This window comes from Apiospora phragmitis, assembly GCF_038363925.1.
Source record: "Apiospora phragmitis strain CBS 135458 chromosome Unknown utg000003l:1.0-2676785.0:1.0-2680665.0, whole genome shotgun sequence".
Taxonomy (NCBI): domain Eukaryota; kingdom Fungi; phylum Ascomycota; class Sordariomycetes; order Amphisphaeriales; family Apiosporaceae; genus Apiospora; species Apiospora phragmitis.
Window position 1 is genome coordinate 289912 of NW_027117401.1, and position 19767 is coordinate 309678.

The 19767-nt window shown below is 55.8% G+C and overlaps 6 protein-coding genes across 6 annotated transcripts; 2 read left to right on the top strand and 4 right to left on the bottom strand.

Moving 5' to 3' along the window:
• Window positions 1–986: 986 nt before the first annotated feature.
• PG994_002500 (uncharacterized protein) lies at window positions 987–1617 on the bottom strand (the record flags this gene model as incomplete). Its single annotated transcript, XM_066853909.1, has 2 exons — window positions 987–1348; window positions 1545–1617. The coding sequence occupies 2 exons, from the start codon at window positions 1615–1617 to the stop codon at window positions 987–989; spliced, it is 435 nt and encodes a 144-aa protein (XP_066719764.1).
• Window positions 1618–1683: 66 nt separating this feature from the next.
• PG994_002501 (uncharacterized protein) lies at window positions 1684–3762 on the top strand (the record flags this gene model as incomplete). Its single annotated transcript, XM_066853910.1, has 3 exons — window positions 1684–1779; window positions 1822–2238; window positions 2332–3762. The coding sequence occupies 3 exons, from the start codon at window positions 1684–1686 to the stop codon at window positions 3760–3762; spliced, it is 1944 nt and encodes a 647-aa protein (XP_066719765.1).
• Window positions 3763–5273: 1511 nt separating this feature from the next.
• PG994_002502 (proteasome) lies at window positions 5274–6253 on the bottom strand (the record flags this gene model as incomplete). Its single annotated transcript, XM_066853911.1, has 4 exons — window positions 5274–5418; window positions 5489–5907; window positions 5957–6141; window positions 6230–6253. The coding sequence occupies 4 exons, from the start codon at window positions 6251–6253 to the stop codon at window positions 5291–5293; spliced, it is 756 nt and encodes a 251-aa protein (XP_066719766.1). The 3' UTR covers window positions 5274–5290.
• Window positions 6254–7648: 1395 nt separating this feature from the next.
• Window positions 7649–10795, top strand: PG994_002503 (transcription factor gsfR2; the record flags this gene model as incomplete). Its single annotated transcript, XM_066853912.1, has 1 exon — window positions 7649–10795. The coding sequence occupies one exon, from the start codon at window positions 7649–7651 to the stop codon at window positions 10793–10795; it is 3147 nt and encodes a 1048-aa protein (XP_066719767.1).
• Window positions 10796–12743: 1948 nt separating this feature from the next.
• PG994_002504 (Short-chain dehydrogenase/reductase 2b) lies at window positions 12744–13666 on the bottom strand (the record flags this gene model as incomplete). The annotated part of the gene is made up of 2 exons (XM_066853913.1): window positions 12744–13543; window positions 13630–13666. 2 exons carry the CDS (start codon window positions 13664–13666, stop codon window positions 12744–12746), a joined length of 837 nt encoding a protein of 278 aa, XP_066719768.1.
• A 1441-nt stretch (window positions 13667–15107) lies between these two features.
• On the bottom strand, window positions 15108–18195 carry PG994_002505 (uncharacterized protein; the record flags this gene model as incomplete). The annotated part of the gene is made up of 2 exons (XM_066853914.1): window positions 15108–17017; window positions 17238–18195. 2 exons carry the CDS (start codon window positions 18193–18195, stop codon window positions 15108–15110), a joined length of 2868 nt encoding a protein of 955 aa, XP_066719769.1.
• Between the last annotated feature and the right edge of the window lie 1572 nt (window positions 18196–19767).

The following is a 19767-nucleotide window of genomic DNA, read 5'->3' on the forward strand; positions in this document are numbered from 1 at the left end:
AGGTGTGGTTTGAAGCCCTGGTCCGTGGTGGTTTTGGCGGCAGGCTCCGAAACAGCATCGAATCTTGGGTTTATGGTGGAGGGCCAGGTCGCTTTACGAGCTCCCCATGACCCGGAAGACCCAATGGAAAAGGAGATAGACCGCATAATCTTCACCGCCGGGGGCCTTGGTTCGAGTGGGGTCTTTGCTGGGGTCGCATCAGCTCTGACTTGCCTGTGCCCCCGAGCCCGAGTGCTTCGCTTCATGCCTCTCTGGCTCCTTGTCCCTTTCTTGGTTGGGATGGACTTTACAACTCAATTCCAAAGGGACAGAAGGGGAGAGACTCCGACAGCATCGAGAGGAAGTCGGAACTGGTGTTGGCCATTCTCGGCAGGTTTCTCACGCAGCACACTTGGGAGGTGCGGCATTCGGCGTTTTGTTTGCCTCTGTAAAGTTGAGGCTGGGTTCGAGACTCTGAAATTCTTAACTGTGTTAGATGACGCCAACTCGCCCATATTGTGGCAGGTATATGTTTTGGTTTACGGAAAAGGGAAAGCGTATCATTCCAATTTAACTTGAATGGAGATCTCTGGAACAGTAGCTGTTTCTATGTAGAGCTTTCCGAAGATGAGTTCGCTCCTCAAATGCATGCACAGAGGATATAATTTCACCGGTTCTCGCGCACCTCGATCCTCACATTCTGGGATAGTCTCTCAGTAGCGAACATACTCATCTTGCTTTAGCTATAGGGGCAAGAAAAAAAGGGGAAACGTAGGTTGAGGGTTTTAGCATTGAAAGCCCCTTGCTCAAAGAGAATATAGTATATATACATAGTAGATTTTCCAAATGGGGCCCTTATACGAAAGCCGCTCAGGGCTAAGTAGCTATAATATAGTATGCCCTGGATAGGGGTTGCGACCTCTGTTCTACTCATCCACCTCACCTACCCCATCTCACGCTTAAGTGTTCTGAATATTCAAGAGGAATAGGGCTTCCACTGGACCGCGCTAATGGATATTGGAACCAAAATTCCACCTCCTGAGTTCACGTCCGTACTCCAGATCCTCTTGTGGCCATGGGGTTGTGGGTGATGATGTTACTCGACCATCAAGGTACCCTGTCGATTCGAAGCGTGTGAAGCGGATAGTTTGCATCCCAATAAAGACAGGAGGATCTTCATTCGACTGCGTTAGCATTTTGATCTCGATGTCTACAACATAGAAAGCCTCACTATGAATAGTCCGCTCCGCGTCTGGCCGTTTTGGCTGATACAGTGTGGCAATAACTCCGGCGAGGGCCAGAAGTGACGCAACGATGCCAAATATGATGCTGACGATGACCTCGAGTGGCATTTCGGTATTTCGTGCATCTGAATGCATTCACGTTTGTTAGTGTTCTGAGGACCACAGATGAAAGTGAGCAAAGGGGACGCTGCTCGGCTTTGTTCAAAAGCTTGACGAGATGTAGGTGTCAATTGCTGTAGACGAAGAGATACAAGATTTATTCACAATGAAGACTCCAATTTAGCAGACATGAGTCGAGTCCTTCAGCTAATTTATAAATACCAAGAGCTATTTGGTCGCACGCCGATGGGCCGTTGAGCATCATGGTGGGGATATTCATGGTGAAGATATTCATGGTGGAGATGTTCAATGCCACCCACACCCACCTTCTGTAACAAACCAGCCCCCTGGAACTCTCAACATGGCCGTACCCAACACAGAAACACTCGACACTGAGGCAGAATATTTGCCCTGGGATTCAATGTCATGGCTTCGAAGATTTCTTGGATTTCGACGAGTTTGAGCTTGACTCACTAATTGGTCTATCAATTTCTTAGAGAATGAACCCGGCGGAGGCGCGAACACGAGCGTACAAGCTGAAAGCCCCAAGCTGCAGCAACCACATCGATTCAGAGTCTCTGAAGAACAGAAGATGCATTTGATGGATTGGATCAGCCGGAATCCCGAACCATACCCAACACAGGAAGACAAGGACAATCTCGCCAGACTTACTGACATGACCGTGGCGCAGATCAGTTCGTGGTTCTCACGACTGAGGCAGCACGAACTTCAATGTGTCAATCCACCCGTCTCGACTACTCAGCAACTGCCTAGTATCGATCCTGGAACCATACCATTTTCAGACCGCCAGGACCACCATGAGAGTTTCGATTTTCTGGAAGACGGTGGCATGCACTGCAGGCTGTTCCTGGAGAGCGGCAGCTTGGATGTAGATTTGAGACGCAACTCAAATGATGTAAGGACCCCATCAATTTGAGCCACCTCTCTGCCCCCGACATTGAGCCTGCACCACTTGAGGTGCTTTTCCCGCATCTCTTCCGGAAAACAGGACGGTGCGGTTTCGTTAGAGGCTCTAGCATCTCTGCACGGCGAGCTCGACACTTTTACCACGATGAAGGAAACATCGGAGGGGCATCCACTGTTCCCCAAACAAGTTTCCCAGTTGACGCTTCCAGCATTGCAATCAAAGACTTCCTATGTCGAGGCCTGGCTCCAGGGACTTGGATGTGTCGAGACCTCGCCAGAGGGCGGTTCGAATCTACCGTCGAGTCAGGTTCTGGCCACGATACAAGAACTAGACCATGTTACGCCACCAGACCAGAGAACGGCCGTTCCGCATGGATATGTGCAACATGCCTTTTATGGATCGTCATTCGAAGTTCCAGTAGCAATGTCGGATCATATATCGAATGCAGGGACAAATTCCGACTATGCATCATCTCATGGAAGCACATCATCCGCCTCCAGCTACATATCCTTAGGGCCTCGGAAAGGCCGCCGGGTCGTTTTCACGGATCAATCGACACCCTTGAAGCATAGAGCCATGGATGGTGATGTAGAACAACCACCTGCCAAGAAAAGAAAGGAAGCACCTGCAGTTTACACGTGCACACTCTGCCAGCGCGACTTCTCCAACCGGTTTACATGGCAACGACACGAGAAATCTGTACATCTTGCTCTTGATCGCTGGATCTGCGGGAATTCTCTGTCGAAAGACTGGCTCCAGGACTGCCCAATATGTGCAACAGGGGGCATCCGTCAACCTTTCAGACATTGTGCCCACCGTTTCCCGGAATGCTTACAAAAGCCCGAGGGCGAAAGGACCTTCTACCGGCGAGATGCACTCAAACAGCATCTCGGTAGATTTCACTGCAAGCACCAAGTATGGCCTGAACAGACTACTCCGCTGCATCTGGATGCCTGGATGGTCCATTCGGTTCCTGTTGCGACATCTCTTGTCCGCTACTTCTGCTGCTACCAGCCTCGTAACTGGGAAGCCAGAGTGCAGCACATTGCAGCGCATTTCGAGTGCGGTATGAATATTTCCCAGTGGAAGACCTCCAGCCCGAACTCCCTGATCCGCCCACCAAGTGGACAGTACTTGGCTGATGCACGTCCCTTTATGTCGAACCGATCCCTGGAACGTCAACGCGGCACAACCCTTCTTTCTCTACCCAAGGAAGAGGTCAGGCAGCAGAAAGTCACAAATTTCTGCACGCACTGCCGATATTCCGGAACTTCTTGTTCGCCATACAGGGATCCTCTTACCCGGAAATGCATTGCTTGTTCCAAGGCAAACCTGTGTTGCAGCTTACAGTGGAATGGCGCTTCGCCAGACCACGACCACCAATGTGTTGACCGGTTTTACATGGTATGCCCTTTTTGTAACATCATATTCGGGGACAAGAAGTCACTCCGCCAACACTGTGTGTCACTGCACACGGAAGCGATCATCAACCATATCCAAGATCACCCCTGATGAAACTGCAGTGCGCTTTATGTCAGAGAGGTGCTGGGACGATCAGCTCAGACCTAGTTAGTGTGTTTAGTCACATGCTGAGGAGCCACATGCCCGTTTCGACTGGCCATTTGGGTCCCCCCTATCTTATGTGTCCTATTTGCGGTTATAAAGCCTGGATGTCGGGTTCCGGAAAGTATTACCTGCCGAGACAGCACGCCATGCAATGCTAAGCATACAGGTTTATCTCCAATCCAGAGGAATGGGGCTGCCATGCTTTTGATATTTGACTCGAGATGCAGTCGATGCAAATGGTTTGCTGTTCTTGTCTTCTTGGAGGGACGTGTAACAGTTAAAGGCTTGGTTCAGAGTACGTTGTGTACAGGCCTTACCTGCCTCTCAACCTTCTCTTGCTGCAGTGTATGGCAACAGAGCCCAGCAACTGCCGAGTGGGTGCGGGATGGCGAGACAGGACAAGATAACCTATCATCACCTTTTGTCTTACGGTTCACTATGGTAGGCCCACGGAAAGAAACTGGCTGTGGATGTTACTGACGGAAGTATGGAGTGCTATCTGCCCAGAAAATGATCTGCTTGCCATTGTTACTGGTAATCTGTATGATGCTGGCGATAGGAGACCAGCGGGGAAGCAGCTGGGTGCTGAAGGCGTTTCTGAGATCATTGAGTGGCCCGCAGAGTGGCCTGAGGAAGCCGTCCAAATGGTCCAGGTACCGTCCGACAAAGACGGCTTCGGAGCTCGTGGTCTATTGTCCCACGCCAAAGTAATACGTACAAGCGTCTTGCTAGAAATGAGATTTATCCATGTAGTAAACTCTAGAACCCTCGGGTTTCCTCTCGTCCGTTTCTGACCGGCCATTGGCAATGCGGAGCAATTCCTTGGCGCATTGCTCTGGTGACTGGTGGTCTTGTTGCTGTACCCAACAATCTCTCCAGCAAGTATGCTCGACTACATGCATTTTGGAGACATCGACTCCCTGAACGGCGACTGCTGGTGACAAGCAGGGAAACAGCCTAGTGTTCTGTTGTTGGTTGATGCTGGAATTTGGACTACGGGATAGGGTCGGCAAACAAACCAATAGTTTCCATCGGGGCCAATATCGCGTCGAGAGGTTGCAACGCTGGAGACGGGTGGAAAGCCAGTTGTTGACCCCGGTAAGATACATGGCCGCTCCAGGAAACAAGACACAGACCAGCACATAAAGTCAAGCAATGGCTGGCCAATTCCAACCAGCTAATAACTACGATGTATCCAATTTCGTATGGATGAAGATGGCTGTTGGTCGTTGAGCCGTGGGCTGTTTGCAGCAACGTTACGCAGGTAAGAGTCGACAGCAATACAGCGGGCCGCAAAGGTTACCAAGATTTGATATCACAAAGAAGAAGTTGGCAGAGAATCAACCTCGTTCTACCTAGTCACACTGCGAAGGGCCAAAGTCATTGCCGGTTCATGCCAGTCGTCATTGTTTTGGTGTCATATTAGTACAGTTGCTCTATGATGTGACCCGTATTCCGTGACAGCCACGTTGCTCTAGTTGTCTTCGGTGTTCTCGTTCTTGGCCAGATCGTTCTCCTTCAATAGCGTGGTGATCTCGTCCGCGCTCCACAGGCGGTGGTAGATCTTGCCGTCCTCTGTCTGACCCACTGTCGCGAATTCAACTAGAAGGGCTTGATGTCAGTATCGTGTTCGGGGATTAGAGGGGGGTGACGTAGTTCGGGGGAAGCTTACTCTTCTCGCTGCTCAGCTTCGTCGAGTCCATCGTCTTGCTGAGAACCTTGACCGCCATGGCACACGCCTCCTTCAGGGTGCAGTCCTCCTTGTAGTCCTGCTTCAACAAACTCGAGGCGCTCGCATTGTTGGCACCGGCGCTTGTGGCCTTCCAGCCGCCGTAGTTGCCCGAGGGGTTGCTGAGGTACAGCTGGAACTGGCGCTGGGGGTCCCAGCCGGCGTAGATGAAGGAGACACCGAAGGGTCGGAGACCGCCGTGTTGTGTGTAGCCCTGCTTCAGGTCGCAAAGCCGGCGCACAAGCTGCTCGCAGGGGATGTCTTCGTTGTAGGTGAGGAGGTAGCGCTGGGCGGCTTGGCGGGCGTAGTTGATGAGGATGTTGGCGTCGGCCGTCATGCCAGCGACGGCGCAAATCATGTTGCTGTGGGTTGTCAGTTGCTGCAAAAAACAAAGAACCCTAAGCGACCTACTCGTTCAGAATGTAGAGCTTCTCGGCGGATGTGTCCTGCTCCAGCAGCTTGGATGTGACCTTGCGCTCGGCGGCCAAGACAATTCCATCCTTGGCGAGGATGCCGATGGCGGTACCGGCGTGGGAAATGGCCTCGAGGGCGTACTCGACTTGGTAGAGGCGGCCTTCGGGGGAGAAGATGGTTGTCTGGAGGGAGGAGGGTCAGCTTTGTTTGGTGCGGGCGGAGGCGCTCGACAGCGGCAAGATGCGGGGAGGAATGGCACAGGTAGCTTACTCGGGAATCGTAGCGGCGAGACATGATGGCGAAACCTGAAGATGAAAATGCGCGCGGCAGTTATTTGTTTCGTTCCGAAGGGACCTGAAGAGACAACAAGGTTTCTTCTACGGTCGGGTTGGGTCTATCGTGTTGTCGGAAGTGTGTGATGCTGGGCGGGAAGGCTGAGGGAACGACGTAAGGTTGGAGCAGTCAGTGCAGGCAGAGAGCTGGCCAACGCAACTGATTGATACAGCGCTAAGGCTAGAGAAGGCTGGCAGGGAGCAGTGCTGTACTTTGGGTGGGCAGTAGGTAGCAGCGGTAGGCGGGCAGTGGTGCTAGGCAAGAGCCCATACGCGTACGGTAGCTGCGATTAGATAAGGGATTAGATAAGAAGTGCCACATCTACAAACACGCCACAGCACCTCAAGCTTGGAGCTTGGAGCTTGGACCCTTGGAGCTCTTTTTGTGGCGGAAGCTGTCTGGATTGAGATTTCCCATGGAACTGAGTCAGACTTGCTACAGGCGCATTCCTCAACCGGCTAGAAGGTTCTGGTCCGTGAGGAGGTACTGCCACCGCCATTCTCCTAGGGTCAGGTACAAACATGGATGGAGACAGAGGCAGAGATCGATCAAGCCAATCCACCTCCGCTTCTCTGGACTGCCACTCCTCCGCACCCCTTCTACCCGAGCCCTCGCAATCTTCATCCATCAGCCAGTCGTCGTCTCACCTCCATCATCAATCCTCTTCCGTCGCAGTATGTGAGGGGGTCCTATCAATCAATCAATGCCTTCGCATCTACGACCACTACGACTACCACGCGACACCATTCTGGCATGATTTGCAGCTCTTCCATTTTCCATCGACTTTGCGACTGACGACGGCTTTCCTCTCCCTCCCCCAAACTCCACTTAACGAGGCACGCGATCTCGCGACCGTGATTTTCTGCAACACCGCCTTCACCTCTCCACGCGCAATCGACTCGAATACCCTCAGCTGTGCACCCAGCTGTCGCCTAGTTCTCCGCGACACGGCTGCTATACTCTCCGCTCGACAAGACATCTTGGGACGTCGTGCTCTCCCGATCGTAGGTTGGAGGCAATTGGTCGACCCGGGGATTAGTGTTTTGCTGGCTGGGATCGATCAACACACACAGACTCTGCCCACACTTTGCGACATCACATCGCTGTCGTACCACCTGCCTGTGTCGCGTCTGCCATTTCTTCAAAGCACTAGTTAAATCTTGCTGCGTAGAGTTTTCCCATGATTGCCCCGACCGTGACCGCCCGCCCTACCATTGCACCTCCCAATCGGCCTGCAAGCCACCACTAGTAAATACATACGCCTGTCGCATACAAAGCGGTCCGGTCCATCCTGCAAACATCGGGACAGCAAAGCAACACAACAGCTTCACTCTGTAACAGCTTCACTCACCCACAATGTCTGGTAAGCGCACCTCCCGCAACCGTATAGGCGCAACGCGCGCGTCTCTGCCTGCGCCACCGTCGTCGTCGTCCACCTCGACCCGGAGCAGAAGAAGCGGCGCAACAAGTGTTCAGGCGCATGGCGAAGTCGCCATGCCCTCCCAGCAACCGTCACAAGATCACAGTCACTATCACACGCGCAGTCTAACACGTACTCTATTCACATCAGCAGCAGAGCAAGAGCCCCGGCGCTCGGTGCGTGCCACCAAGGGCCAGCACACCAAAGCCTTCGAGGCCCTTGAGAACGGCCCCCAGCCGACGAAGCGTAAACAAGCAGCCAAGAAGGGCAAGAAGGTGGCGCAGAAGGAAGAGGAAGAGGAGGACGAGGAGGTCATCCGCTGCGTCTGCGGCGCCATCTCCCAGGACAACGACGACCCCAATGAGCCGTGGATCGCCTGCGAGAAGTGCGGCGCCTGGCAGCACAACGTCTGCCTGGGCATGAGCATCTTCGACGACGATCTACCTAAGGAGTATTTCTGCGAGCAATGCAAGCCCGAAGACCACCAGGAGCTGCTCGACGGCATGGCCCGCGGCGAAGAGCCCTGGATTACGCGGCGGCAGAAGCACGAGGACGAGAACAAGAAGAAGAAGGGCGGCAAGAAGGGCAAGGCCAAGCGGGTCAGCGACTCCAAGGACCGCACGTCGCCCGCCGCGTCGGCCTCCAAGGCCAAGCCTTCGCCCACGCCCGAGGTGAAGAAGGAGGAGGAGCCAGCAGCCAAGGGCAAGCGGAAACAGCGCGACCACTCGCAAGGGCCCCAGAGCAAGCTGCGCAAGGTCGCCGAGACGCCCGCCGTCGCGTCTTCTGGGCCCAAGTATACACCACCCGAAGACCTGGCCACCAGTGCCGACAAGCTGGAGCCTGCCGCCCGGAAGAAGGTCGCGCAGGGTCTGCAGAAGTCGCTGGAGGCTGCCCTCGACGCGGCCGTGAAGGACCAGCTTTTCAGCATCCCGAAAGACAGCAACAAGAAGAGTCTCGCCGAGCGCCACGCCCTCGAGATTGAGCGCGCCCTGCACGACAGCCACAGCCAGCAGGCCGCCACCACCCAGGCGCGGACCCTGATCTTCAACCTCAAGAGGAACGTACCGCTGGCCATCCGCGTCTTCAACCGCTCCCTATCGCCGCCTACGGTGGCCTCCATGTCCACCAACGAGCTGGCCACCGAAGAGCTGCAACGGGAGACGGCCGAGATGAAGGCCAAGGCTGACAAGCAGTCTACCCTGGTGGCCGAGGAAGCCCCGCGCGTCCGACGCACCCACAAGGGCGACGAGATCGTCGAGAACGAGAGCTTTACCGCCACCACGGAGGAGGTTCCCTCGGTTCTGCGGAGACAGAGCGTTAAGGACGCCTCTGCTGCTGGCGAATCGAGCAAGTCTCCGGGCCAGGGCGCATCCGCCACATCACCCGGCACCGAGCGACCAGCCAAACCACTCCGAGTGGACACCCAAGCAGGCGCACAGCGGTCGCCCAAGTTCGACATCGACAAAGTCTTCTCGAGTGTGCGGTCTCCTTCTGCCTCCGCACACCAGCGTCGCCCTTCCGCGCCGGTCCCTTCCACGGGCCCTGGTGTGGACCCTGATGTCGACCGCATGTTGGACGACGGCACCGACTCACCCCCCTACTCGCCCACGGAAAACCTGGACCCCGATGCGGTGTGGCACGGCGACCTCAAGATGGGCAACACGGCCGAGTTCCGTGCGGTGGCCAAGTACGCCGGCGGTGCCGACCTGAGCAAGCAGAGCGGCATCGCCTGGAACGACCTGATCCCGGTCGTCCTGAACGTGGCCGGCCGCATCCCCGAGGACAAGGCGGTGCCGTACCTGTGCGGTCTGAGGTATAACAACCAGATCGACTTGGTCATCACCAGCCTGTCCGTGGCCGACCCCAACGACGTCGCGGCGCGGGCCAACTTCCAAACCGTCGTGAACTACTTCATGTCGAAGAAGCGGTACGGCGTCGTGGGCGACAGGAAGCTCGGCAACGTCCGGGATACCTACCTCGTGCCCATACCCGAGGGCGACGGCCCCTTGCCGGAACCGCTGCAGAACATCGAGGGCCACCTCATTCCCCAGAACCGGACCGAGCCGCTCTTGCTGCTGATCTTTGTGTACCGCGACGAGAAGCTCCAGCCTTTTGTCAGTACCGAGGCCCAGGTGGCGCCTGTGCCACAGGGCACCCCGACGCCGTCGTCGATGCAGGCCTCTACTCCCGTGCCTGATCGCCGGCAGTCTTCGGTGGCCGCGCCTACCTGGTCACCGGCAACGCCACAGGCACCGCCCAGCGCGACATTCCCGTCGCATCAGAGCCATACGCCTATCCCACCTCCTGTCATACCTGGCCAAGTTGCCCCGGTTGCGGCACAGGCTCCAAGCCCTGCTCCTCAACCTCCCCATCAGGCCCAGCCTCAAGCTCCGCATCAGGCTCAACCTCAGGTTCCGCATCAGCCTCAGCCTCAGCAATATCCATCACAACCACCTCAACCTCAACATCAACCACAAGTTCAGCCTCAGCCCCATCCTCAACCCCAAGGACAGCAACCTCAACATCACGCCGAAGCCCAGCACCAGCACCAGCCTCCGTACCAGATGCAACCACCTCCCCAGATCCAGCAGCCGCCCCAGCTGCAGCAACCAGCCCAATTCCAACCGCAACCACCGGCACAACCCCGACAGACGCCTGGCCATGTGGCTGCTCCCTCGCCGCCGCCTCCTCCGACGCAACAAGAGATCGAAGCCCTAAAACGGGCCCAGGCCGAGGGCGAGGAAAAGGCGCGGCAGGTCCTAGGCCCGCTGTTCAACAGCCCAACGGTGACGTTCCTGCTGCCGCACGCGGCGCGCATGAAGGAGGGCGAGTGGAACGCGGTGAAGCGGTGTCTGGAGCGGGACCCGCACGCGCGCAACGACCTGCCCCTGCTCAGCAAGCTGCTGACCGAGGAGGGCAACAACGCGCGCCAGAACGGCCAGACGACGCAGGCGCCGCAGCAGCAGCATCCCAACAGCGCGTCGCCGGGCGTGGTGCAGACGACGCTCGCGGCCGCGGCGGCCAACTTGCCGCCTGGGGCACCCCAGTCGGCGCCATCGGCTACCGTGCAGCCTAAAGCATAAGGACACGGTGGTGTCGCAGCAGAAACTTGCAATCCTGCGTCAGAGTTATCGAAATGTTCTTGGTTCTTTGGAGTCGGACGGAAAGGGCCTGCCTGTACTTTGGTAGCTTATTCCAAAACTCTGTTGGGATGAGAGCGAAGCCGAATACAGATTGATGATGTCTACTACCTGATCACTCTGGTTCCTATTCCTGGGCTGCTGCTGTCATAGGATGGTACGGCCGGCCCGTCTTGGAACTCGCGCACGCGTCGTCTTCTATCGGTGTGTTTTGCCCCATGGTGCTCATCCGGCTGGGTTACAGCTGCAACCGACTAGGGGCACAATCTTTTTGGGCCACGCATCTCTATATCTTGCTATCCGCGCACACATACCACTCTCCGCAACTGCGACATCGCCATGAAACGTTTGCATCCGTCGTGTATCGGTTACATGCCACCGATCTTGGTCAACTGACTTAGGTCTCAGTCAGAAGAAGCGATGGCGATGGCGATGGCGATGGAGATGGAAAGGTGGAAGGAACTGGGGACGCGTGGATGCTGTATGGAACAACCGTGTATATCATTCTGTCCAGTGTATGGAGTCTCGGCGTTTCAACCTAATAATACGAGACAGAACATAAATGCTTTTGCTGTGTAATTTGTCCCTTGAGTATCCCGAGTTGTGCGGTTTGGTGTGGGATAACCTCATGCCAGCTGCGTACCGGGGTCAACAGTGATCGATATACCATAACCGTGTTCCTTTCCAGAGACCATTCTTCCCCTGTATGCCGCATGTCTTTTGGCTACGTTATCGTCCCGCTGACTTATCTCAGAGGCGAATATTAATCTAGAAAGCATGAACATCATATCATGCATCTCTACGCTATTGACACTGTTAATAGAGACAGAGATGGCGGTTGTAATAAAATGCGGTGTGTATAAGTAGATCAGCGCATGCATTTACCTCCCTGGCCCATGAAGTTCCCGCGGCTGGCCGCATGAAAGACACCAAGGCGACCTACCAGTTCCAGGTATACGTACGTACATTGGGCAAGATCTCGAACCACCGCTTTGAGGCAAGCGATTCAGAGTACCGGAAGTTGACCTCGGAGTGGTAGGCCGCGTAATGGTGCACCGGGAAGCGGGCCCTTGGGCGCCATTAGGAACTCGAGCATCTCCCTGCCGGTGCCCTCGGGTACGAGTCGGGGCAAGCCGAAGAGTAGGCAGCCCACGTGTGTTAATGAACAGGGCCTCCTCCTTGTTGGATCCGCATTGGTATGCATAGATGTGTTTACTCACGGAATTGCAAGTATTGAAGTTTCGGCCTAGTCACAGGCCGACACATACTTCGTTCCTCGGATTGCGTCTCCTTCGCGTCTATGTAGTTAATCTCCTGCAGCTGAAGTGGCGATCTAGGGAAGCTATCAAACGTTACGAGCAGATGAAAGGGGGATGTTTACCGAGTAAACGGAGAGCTAGTTCTCAAGCCCTAATGCTAGCTACCACGTTTATAAGTCAACATTCAACTAGCATTTTTAAGTATGCACAAGCACACGGCAAGCACCTTCATACCGGGACCATTTACCGTAAGTAAGCATTGGCAAGCCCATCGACTCCACTTATGCCGCAACGCAAAGTTGAGATTCGAAGCTGACAGTGGAGTCTAATTTCAGTTTCATGATGAAAGGGGAGTTGCCTATCATCGACTAACGATATCAGAATGCCTAGAGTCGAGACTAAGTGGCATCTGCCAGGAAGGTAGTTTCTATAGACCCGGACTTGAGTTGCGCGCTTACATATCGTCTCCGGACTTAGAGTAGATGACTTTACTATTTGAAAGTGTGTGGGGGAAAGAGAGAGGGAAAGCATTCCAACACTTCGTTTAACAACCCTATCAAACTCTTCTTCCTCCCCAACCCGCAGCTCATCGCCTCCTACCTTCTTCGTGCATAAGGCAAACCAGACTTGATCTACCAAGGCTGCACCATATCCCGCCGCACCACCTTGCCCACCTCCCCATCTCGCTTCCTCTCCACGACGTCCCGGACCGTCTCCCCGCCCACAGCCGGGTCGAGCGCCCCCGCAGCCCGCAGCCGGTCCGCCCCCCCCCCGCCGAGCCCCGTCGCCAGGAACCCCGGGCTGACGGCCCAGACTTTCACGCCGTCGTTGCGCAGGATGCGCGCCCACTCCCGCATCAGCATGTTGAGCCCCGTCTTGGCGGACCGGTAGCCCGTCACGCTCATGGTCCCCGGCGGATTTACCTTAGGCCACCCCGCCGGCGGCGACGCGTTCAGCCGCTGCGCCATGGGCGTGTCGAACACCTCGGTCTCGGCCAGGGTCGAGGTGCCCGACGTGACGAACAAGAGTCGCGGGCTGGCGCTTTGGAGAAGGAGGGGCGCCGCGAGCTGCGTCAGGACGTGCGTGCCGCTGACGTTGACGTCCCACATGGCGTTGAAGGCGTCCCGGACCGACATGCCGCGGCCGGCGGGGGCGATGTCGAAGTCGAAGCTGGCGCCGCCGTTATTGATGAGAACGTCAAGGCGGCCGCCGTGCTTGGAAGAAATGGCCTCGACGGCCTGCTCGAGCGAGGCGTCGGACTCGAGGTCGGCCTGCTGCACGCTCAGGGTGGAGGCGGAGTCCGGGACCTCCTTCTGCAAGGTCGCGATCGCTTCTTCGCCCTTGGAGACGGTGCGGCAGCCGACGATGATCTCGTAGGGGCGCGGGGACTGGTAGAGGGCTTTGACGACCTCGTATCCTAGACCGGTGTTGCCTGTGTGGCGGGGTTATCATGAAAAAGTTAGACGAGGACAACGTCCTCTACCCTCTTTGCTTTGGCTATTACGGGGTGTACTATACCGCCAGTGATGAAGACAATCTCCTTGTTGGATGCCATGGTGATGTGTGGTAGTTCGTTTTCTTCTCGAACTCAGTAATAAGAACTACTGATGAACGACGTTCAAAGACTTTAGCAAAGTATTCGTCGATGTGTATATAGTGAATTCGAATATGGATTGTATAGGAGGAGAGTATGTTAATAGAAAGCAATGAACATCTAGCTCAATCACTCAAGCAACTATTTATGCGGTCGCCTAACAAGGTGAGGGCGTCACTCGTATCTCCGGCTCGGTCTTGCGCCTAAGGAGGCCGGGCATATCCCCTCACTGGCTTACGTGGGGCGTTAACTCCATGTATGTATTGTAGCTAGGTTGCCTGGTTTGACTAACGGATAAAGCAATGCACCACAACGGGGGGCATTGGGGTCGGCTCTGGGGAGCGATCTCTAACTAATGTCTAACTACATCCTGATGACGTATGTGGATTCAGCTCGTTGTCTCATCTTGGTAGACGAAGAGTGAGTGAATAAATGAATGAATGATGTCGGCCTCTAGTGCCTATGGTCCCAATAGGTTCGAACTCTTGGCCGTCCCTCTATGTCGGTCAGTTTAGAGAACTTGGGTCAACACTAGAATGCTGCGTCCATATCATCACATGGCAAGGCAAACCCAGAGCCAGCACGGTAGGCAAAACAGCGCGGATATCTAAAACGATTCTTTATTCAGCTTTGTATTAAGGCAGGAATAGCTCCCGCCATGTTTGTCTATGCTGTTATCTACTTGGAGAACGGGGGGGGCTGCTAGGTAGGAGTGGAGTCGTTCGCCCGCATTCCCCTGAAGTCTCAACTGCAAAAAAAGCACGAGAGATTTTCATCTCGCATCGCTGGTACAGGCAGCAAGCAACAGACCGACCAGTGGATCTCTTGTCTTCCACCCCCCAGCCATCAGCTCCTCCTCCCTTCGTCGTTTTCACCCGCTTCGCAGTTCCACTCGACAACGCCGCTTGGTGCCACAGGCGTGTCCCAATTGTGGTAACTTTGGCTTTCGAGGTGACCGGCCATGATATGATGCTCATCAGAAACTTGCCCGTAGCAGATCGCTGTGATAACTGAATGTTCCTCCCCGGCCCTACTGCCGAGCAACGGCCAAAGTGGACTTGACTCCACCATCCTGGCGAGAAGACTGCTGTTGGAAATCTACCTCGTAAAATTGAGTATTGTCCCACGGGAGGAGACGTCAAAACCACTGCCTGAAGGCATGCAAATCATCAGCGAGAGCAAGAAACGCCGATGGACACCAATGCGAGATGCCATGTCAACTAGAGAACTCGCCGGACCCTGTATCCTCAACGGACATCATCCATGTCCAGAGAGCTGTTTTTCTATGCATGCAGCCCTACCATTGATACTCCGTGAACCCTCCTTTTTCCATGTAGCCGGTGACGCCGTCATCATCATCATCAAGTCGTGAATTCTTACCACCACACTCCAATCCTTTCATCTAGACCATGGATTCGTACGGGTGCGGCTCGTAAGTCGGCGGCTCCTCGCTCTCCACAGTCGGCGGCACAGAGAACTGGGGAATCCACCGACGGATGAGGCGCGGAACACCGGCTCCCGAGGATTGAACAACCTCTTCTTTCCAGTTTAGGGCATCCCAGGCATCCACGATGTTGTGGCGTTGGGGCGACGACAGTCGGCGTTGAATATCCTCGGCGCCATGCACGTGGCCGTTGCGAACGGCTTCGACGGCCCGCAGGCGACGGACTTCACGCTCGGCCACGACATCCGCCACGGCGTGGTATCGATCCTGGGCCGTGTTCCAGCCCGAGACCCCGTTGCTCTCCGAGGTGAGGACGTAGCGGAGAGTGTCGAATGGTAGGTTGAGAAGGATGCGCGACAGCTGCGGGGAGCACTTGGCAGGCTCGCGGGGCGAGGCGGCATCCTCTTCCGGGTAGGCCGTGGGAAGATCACCAAACTTGATACTGGAGAGTCGGGTAGGCTTAGGCTGGGCTGGTTGACGAACCGAGGAACCTCGTGCGATGGCAGGCGCCGTCTTCTGGTAGGGCGCGGGCTTGGGAATGGCCGGGAGCCGCGCAAAGGCGGGTGGGTCGGAGACGCTCGTGTCCAGCTCGAAGTTGGCAGGGAAAGCGTTGATGAGGAAATTGACCAAGGCCGACATGAGAATTTCCATCTCGCGACCATAGTTGTGTTCCAGCTCGGGCAGATCCGAATCATCATCCAAGAAACGCTCATGGCTATTATCCAGGGCGATGGCGAGCCCCTCCTCGACCGTGTTCCAGTTGATCATCTCGGCCGCGATCTGCAGGCCCCGAACAAGAACGTCTTGCATCTGGAGTAGGTGGCCGGCCGCAGCATACGCCAACGCGAAGTTGAACTGGTCGGCATGGCGGCCTACTTGCTCCGAGGTGGAGTGGCTGCCGACCATGGGAGGGGGAATGGGTAGCAAGGGGCCCAGATACAGTCTCTGAACGGCCATGTACCAAGCGTCAGGGCGGCGAAGCCACAGATCCTCCGATTGAATGCTGATGGTGTGAGAACCCGGGTCTTGAGCGCGGAGAAGCATGATGGAATTCATCAAGTAAGGGCTCCGGGCCAGGATGAGCTTGTGCCCCTTGATCTTGACGGGATCCTGCCGGCGATCGGGGAAAACGAGCTCCAGAACACAGTCGGCCAGCTCGGCCGAGTTGAATTGGCTGCGGAAATAAGCGACACTATCTGCCAGGTCCTCGGCCATCATACCCGGTCTGCCCCCAAAATGACCAGGCGCCATGAAGGGTTGGAAGTGGCCATGACCCATGGCATGGGGAAGGCCGGGAGGGTGGCTGGGATGAGGTCCGTGGTTGCCATAGCCGTGGCCATTGGGCGGAAAGAAGTGCTGTCCATTCTCGGTGCCGTTTTGGTCTCCAGACGCCTGCGAGCCCTGGAAGCTGTGAGGCGTGGGTGGGCCGTACCGTCCCATGTTAGGGGGGTAGCCATCGTATGGTCCATGGGGAAGGGGAGCGGGAGCCTGCACCTGGTTGTAGCCGTTCATGGTGGTCGACGGGGGTCCCATATCGTGACGGAACGGGGCAGGATGGGCGGGGAAATTGGTGGCTGAGCTGTCCGTGTGCGCATGGCCGTGTCCGTGGATACCGTTGGTGGGATGGAAGGCCTGGTCATTCTCGCCGCCATTAACGCTGTTCATGTGGTGGCCGTTAGGGGGCGGCATGAAGCCGGCGACGGGCGGTGGGCCGGGTGAAGGAGAGTGCGAGTGCGAGTGCGAGTGCGAGTGCGAGTGAGAATCGGGGAAGCCCATGCCTCCAAACATGATGGCGCCATTGGGAGTCGGATGAGATCGCATCGGGTGAGCCGGGTGGAAGCCGGTGGGATCGGCGCCGTGATCCATGCCTTAGACGGTGGTGGGCCTCGTGGAAGTGATGGCCGTTGGCGGCAGCATGGGGCACGAAGTCGTTGTGGGGATAGGTCGCCGACGGAGGCTGTGAATCAAAACCGGAGGTGGGCGAAGAGAGTTCGCTCTGGTGATATGCGGCTAATAAATCAAATGGTAAGTAGATGTTCTTCAAATGGCGGTGCATGGGTATGTCTGCAGGAAACAAAGAGGAAGTACCTGGATGTTGCTGCTGCTGTTGCGGGTTGTGAGGTGCAGACCCATTACTCAGCGCGAGGGGCGTTTTCTCGGGATCGTTGGCAGGCGCAGGAACTACGGAAGCTTGAACCGAAGACGAGGAGCGTGTTCGTGCCGGGGTGTCGGGGGTATGGATGTCGTTGGGGACGTCGCCAAAGGTGAGGTTACCAATGCCGTTGACCGGGCCGTTATTGTGCGAGGATGACTGGTTTCGCTTGTGCTGCTTTGCGTCACCGCGGCCGTTTTGGGTCTGGTGCTTGGTTCCGTTGACGACACTGTTGTTTCTGCCGCGATTGCCCTTCTTATTGCCGTTGCCGTTCTCATGGCCGCGAGGATGTGCGCCGTTGGTAGCACCGTTTGCCGTGGCAGAGGTGGTGTTGTTGGCGTGGGCGGCGTTTGCTGCTGATGCTGCTCCGGCCTTCTCCACAGCAGCGCCGTTGGTGGCGGCCTCGTTTCCAGAAGCCGACATGTTCTTGCGGTGGGCAGCCTTTTGCAGCGCCAGAGCTGAGTCGGGAACGGCGGCGTGGTGGTCGATCAGAGCGGCCTCGAGAGAAGCGACGGGGTGTCCATTCGCAGAGTTGGCGGCAGGCGCACCGTTGGTCGAGGGTCGTCGCTGGTGGTGGTTTTGGTGGTTACTGGAGTCGCGCTGCTGCTGTTGAGGCTGCGGCTTCTGCTGCTGCCGCTGATGTTGTCGGCTGGCCTGGCGATTGAGGTATTGCAAAGGAAGGGCGGGCACGACGGTAGGGCGGGTGGCAGTCGAGACTTGCCTCTTGGGTTGCGGTGGTTGTGGTTGCGGTGCTCCGGTCGATGCTCCATTAACTCCGGCGGGCAGGGCTGGGGCAGGATTGGAGCCAGCAGCAGCGGTCGGAGCAACAGCAGCATGGTGATTGAGGGAGTGCTGCTTCCGCTTGATGGCCTGACCACCCTTTGGGGGCGCCATGATGGGTTGGGGGGAGCGAGAAGGACGGCGGTCGTTTGGTTGTGGTCAGTCGCGGGTGGGTTGGTGGGTGGTTAAGATACTATTTTTCTTTCTAGGATTGCTACTTTTCATCCACGCTTAGTTTGGGATTGGACGTTTTCGGCCTGTCCCTCCTCAAGCCAGAGTCAGACTCAGAAGTAGGACGGGGTGGAGGGAGGCCCTTGCTGAGGGGTGGCCCCAGAAAAAAACTTCGGCCTTGTCAATCAGTGCTGCCTTTCCTTCCCTCTCCTCCACCAAAAAAAAAAAAAAAAAAAGGCACAGCTGCTAGGTTATGTAGGTCACCCGGTAACAAAGAAATTCAAGCTTTGGTAACAGCAGCTCAAGTCAGTCTCGAAAAACAAGACGCAATTGGGTCAGGAATGGAAAGAAGTCTCTCAGAACACCTCAGTGCACGCAGTCGGCCGGCTGCTGGTCGGTCGGTCGGTCGCTTTTGGTTGATCTGGTTTGGATTTTGATTTTTTTTGGGGGGCGGGGGGGGGGGATAGGGGAGACAGGGAAAAGGTGGAAATCGAACGGTCGTGGTGTGCAAGGGACCAGGAAAAAGGATGTTTTGTTCTGGCTGCTGGCTTTTCTCCGAAACCAGGGCCGATGAAGGTCCGCCACGTCGAGGAAAACCCGTTGGAATGAGGTTTCGCTGGTGTACAAGGCACAATGCAATGCTGATGACCAAGCCGTGATGGCAGCGGAATCAATTGTCCAAAAGTAAAGTAGGCGCCTAACGGGTGGGAGTCGCTATCGATGGTCGCTGCCGCTGATGGGGGGACTTATGAGGTCAGTGTTCGGTACCTAAAGCTGGGGAGCCTGCAAGCTGAATAAGCGGCAATTGGACCTTGGCGCTAATGCTGGGCCGAAATGGAACGAACTGCCTGCGCCTACACCTGCAGATGCACCCTCCTCCTAGCTAGTAGAGAGTGTATGAAGCAATACAGACAGACAAGCAAAACAAGTGGTCTGTAGAGGATGGTCACAAGGAGGAGGAAAGGCAGATAAGTAAAGTAAGTATGTATGGCAGAGCGGATTGGATTTGCTCCGGGACTGTAAGACTGTTGAACTTTTTACCTTCCAACTCCAAAGCACTGAAAGAAAGGATGCAATGGATCACTGATACTGCATAGACCTGACGGGACCTGACCACCGGTCCACCGCACATCAGCGCTCATCAACGCTCACCATGCAAACAGCCTGCGGAAAGGGTCTATGGGTTCTAGAATACCCTCACAAACCGAGGTCACGTTTGCTCCTGGACACCAAAAGGTTTGCAGGAATCCACTCAACCAGGTATATACTTTCTGCGACTCTGCGAAAGGAGGCACCTCCAGCTCCCATGGATGCTCTGATTCCGCATTGAATCAATCAATCAAAGTGGATGCGCTTGACCTTTGTCAACGAACTACATTCTGCATTGCATTGCATTGTATTACACGCATGAATAAAGAAAGTGAAAGATGGCAATTGTATTTCCTGGAATGAGTAAGGGTTCTAGATCCGATGCATTAATAGTAGTGCCTGAGTGACATCTGGAATTGATCCAAT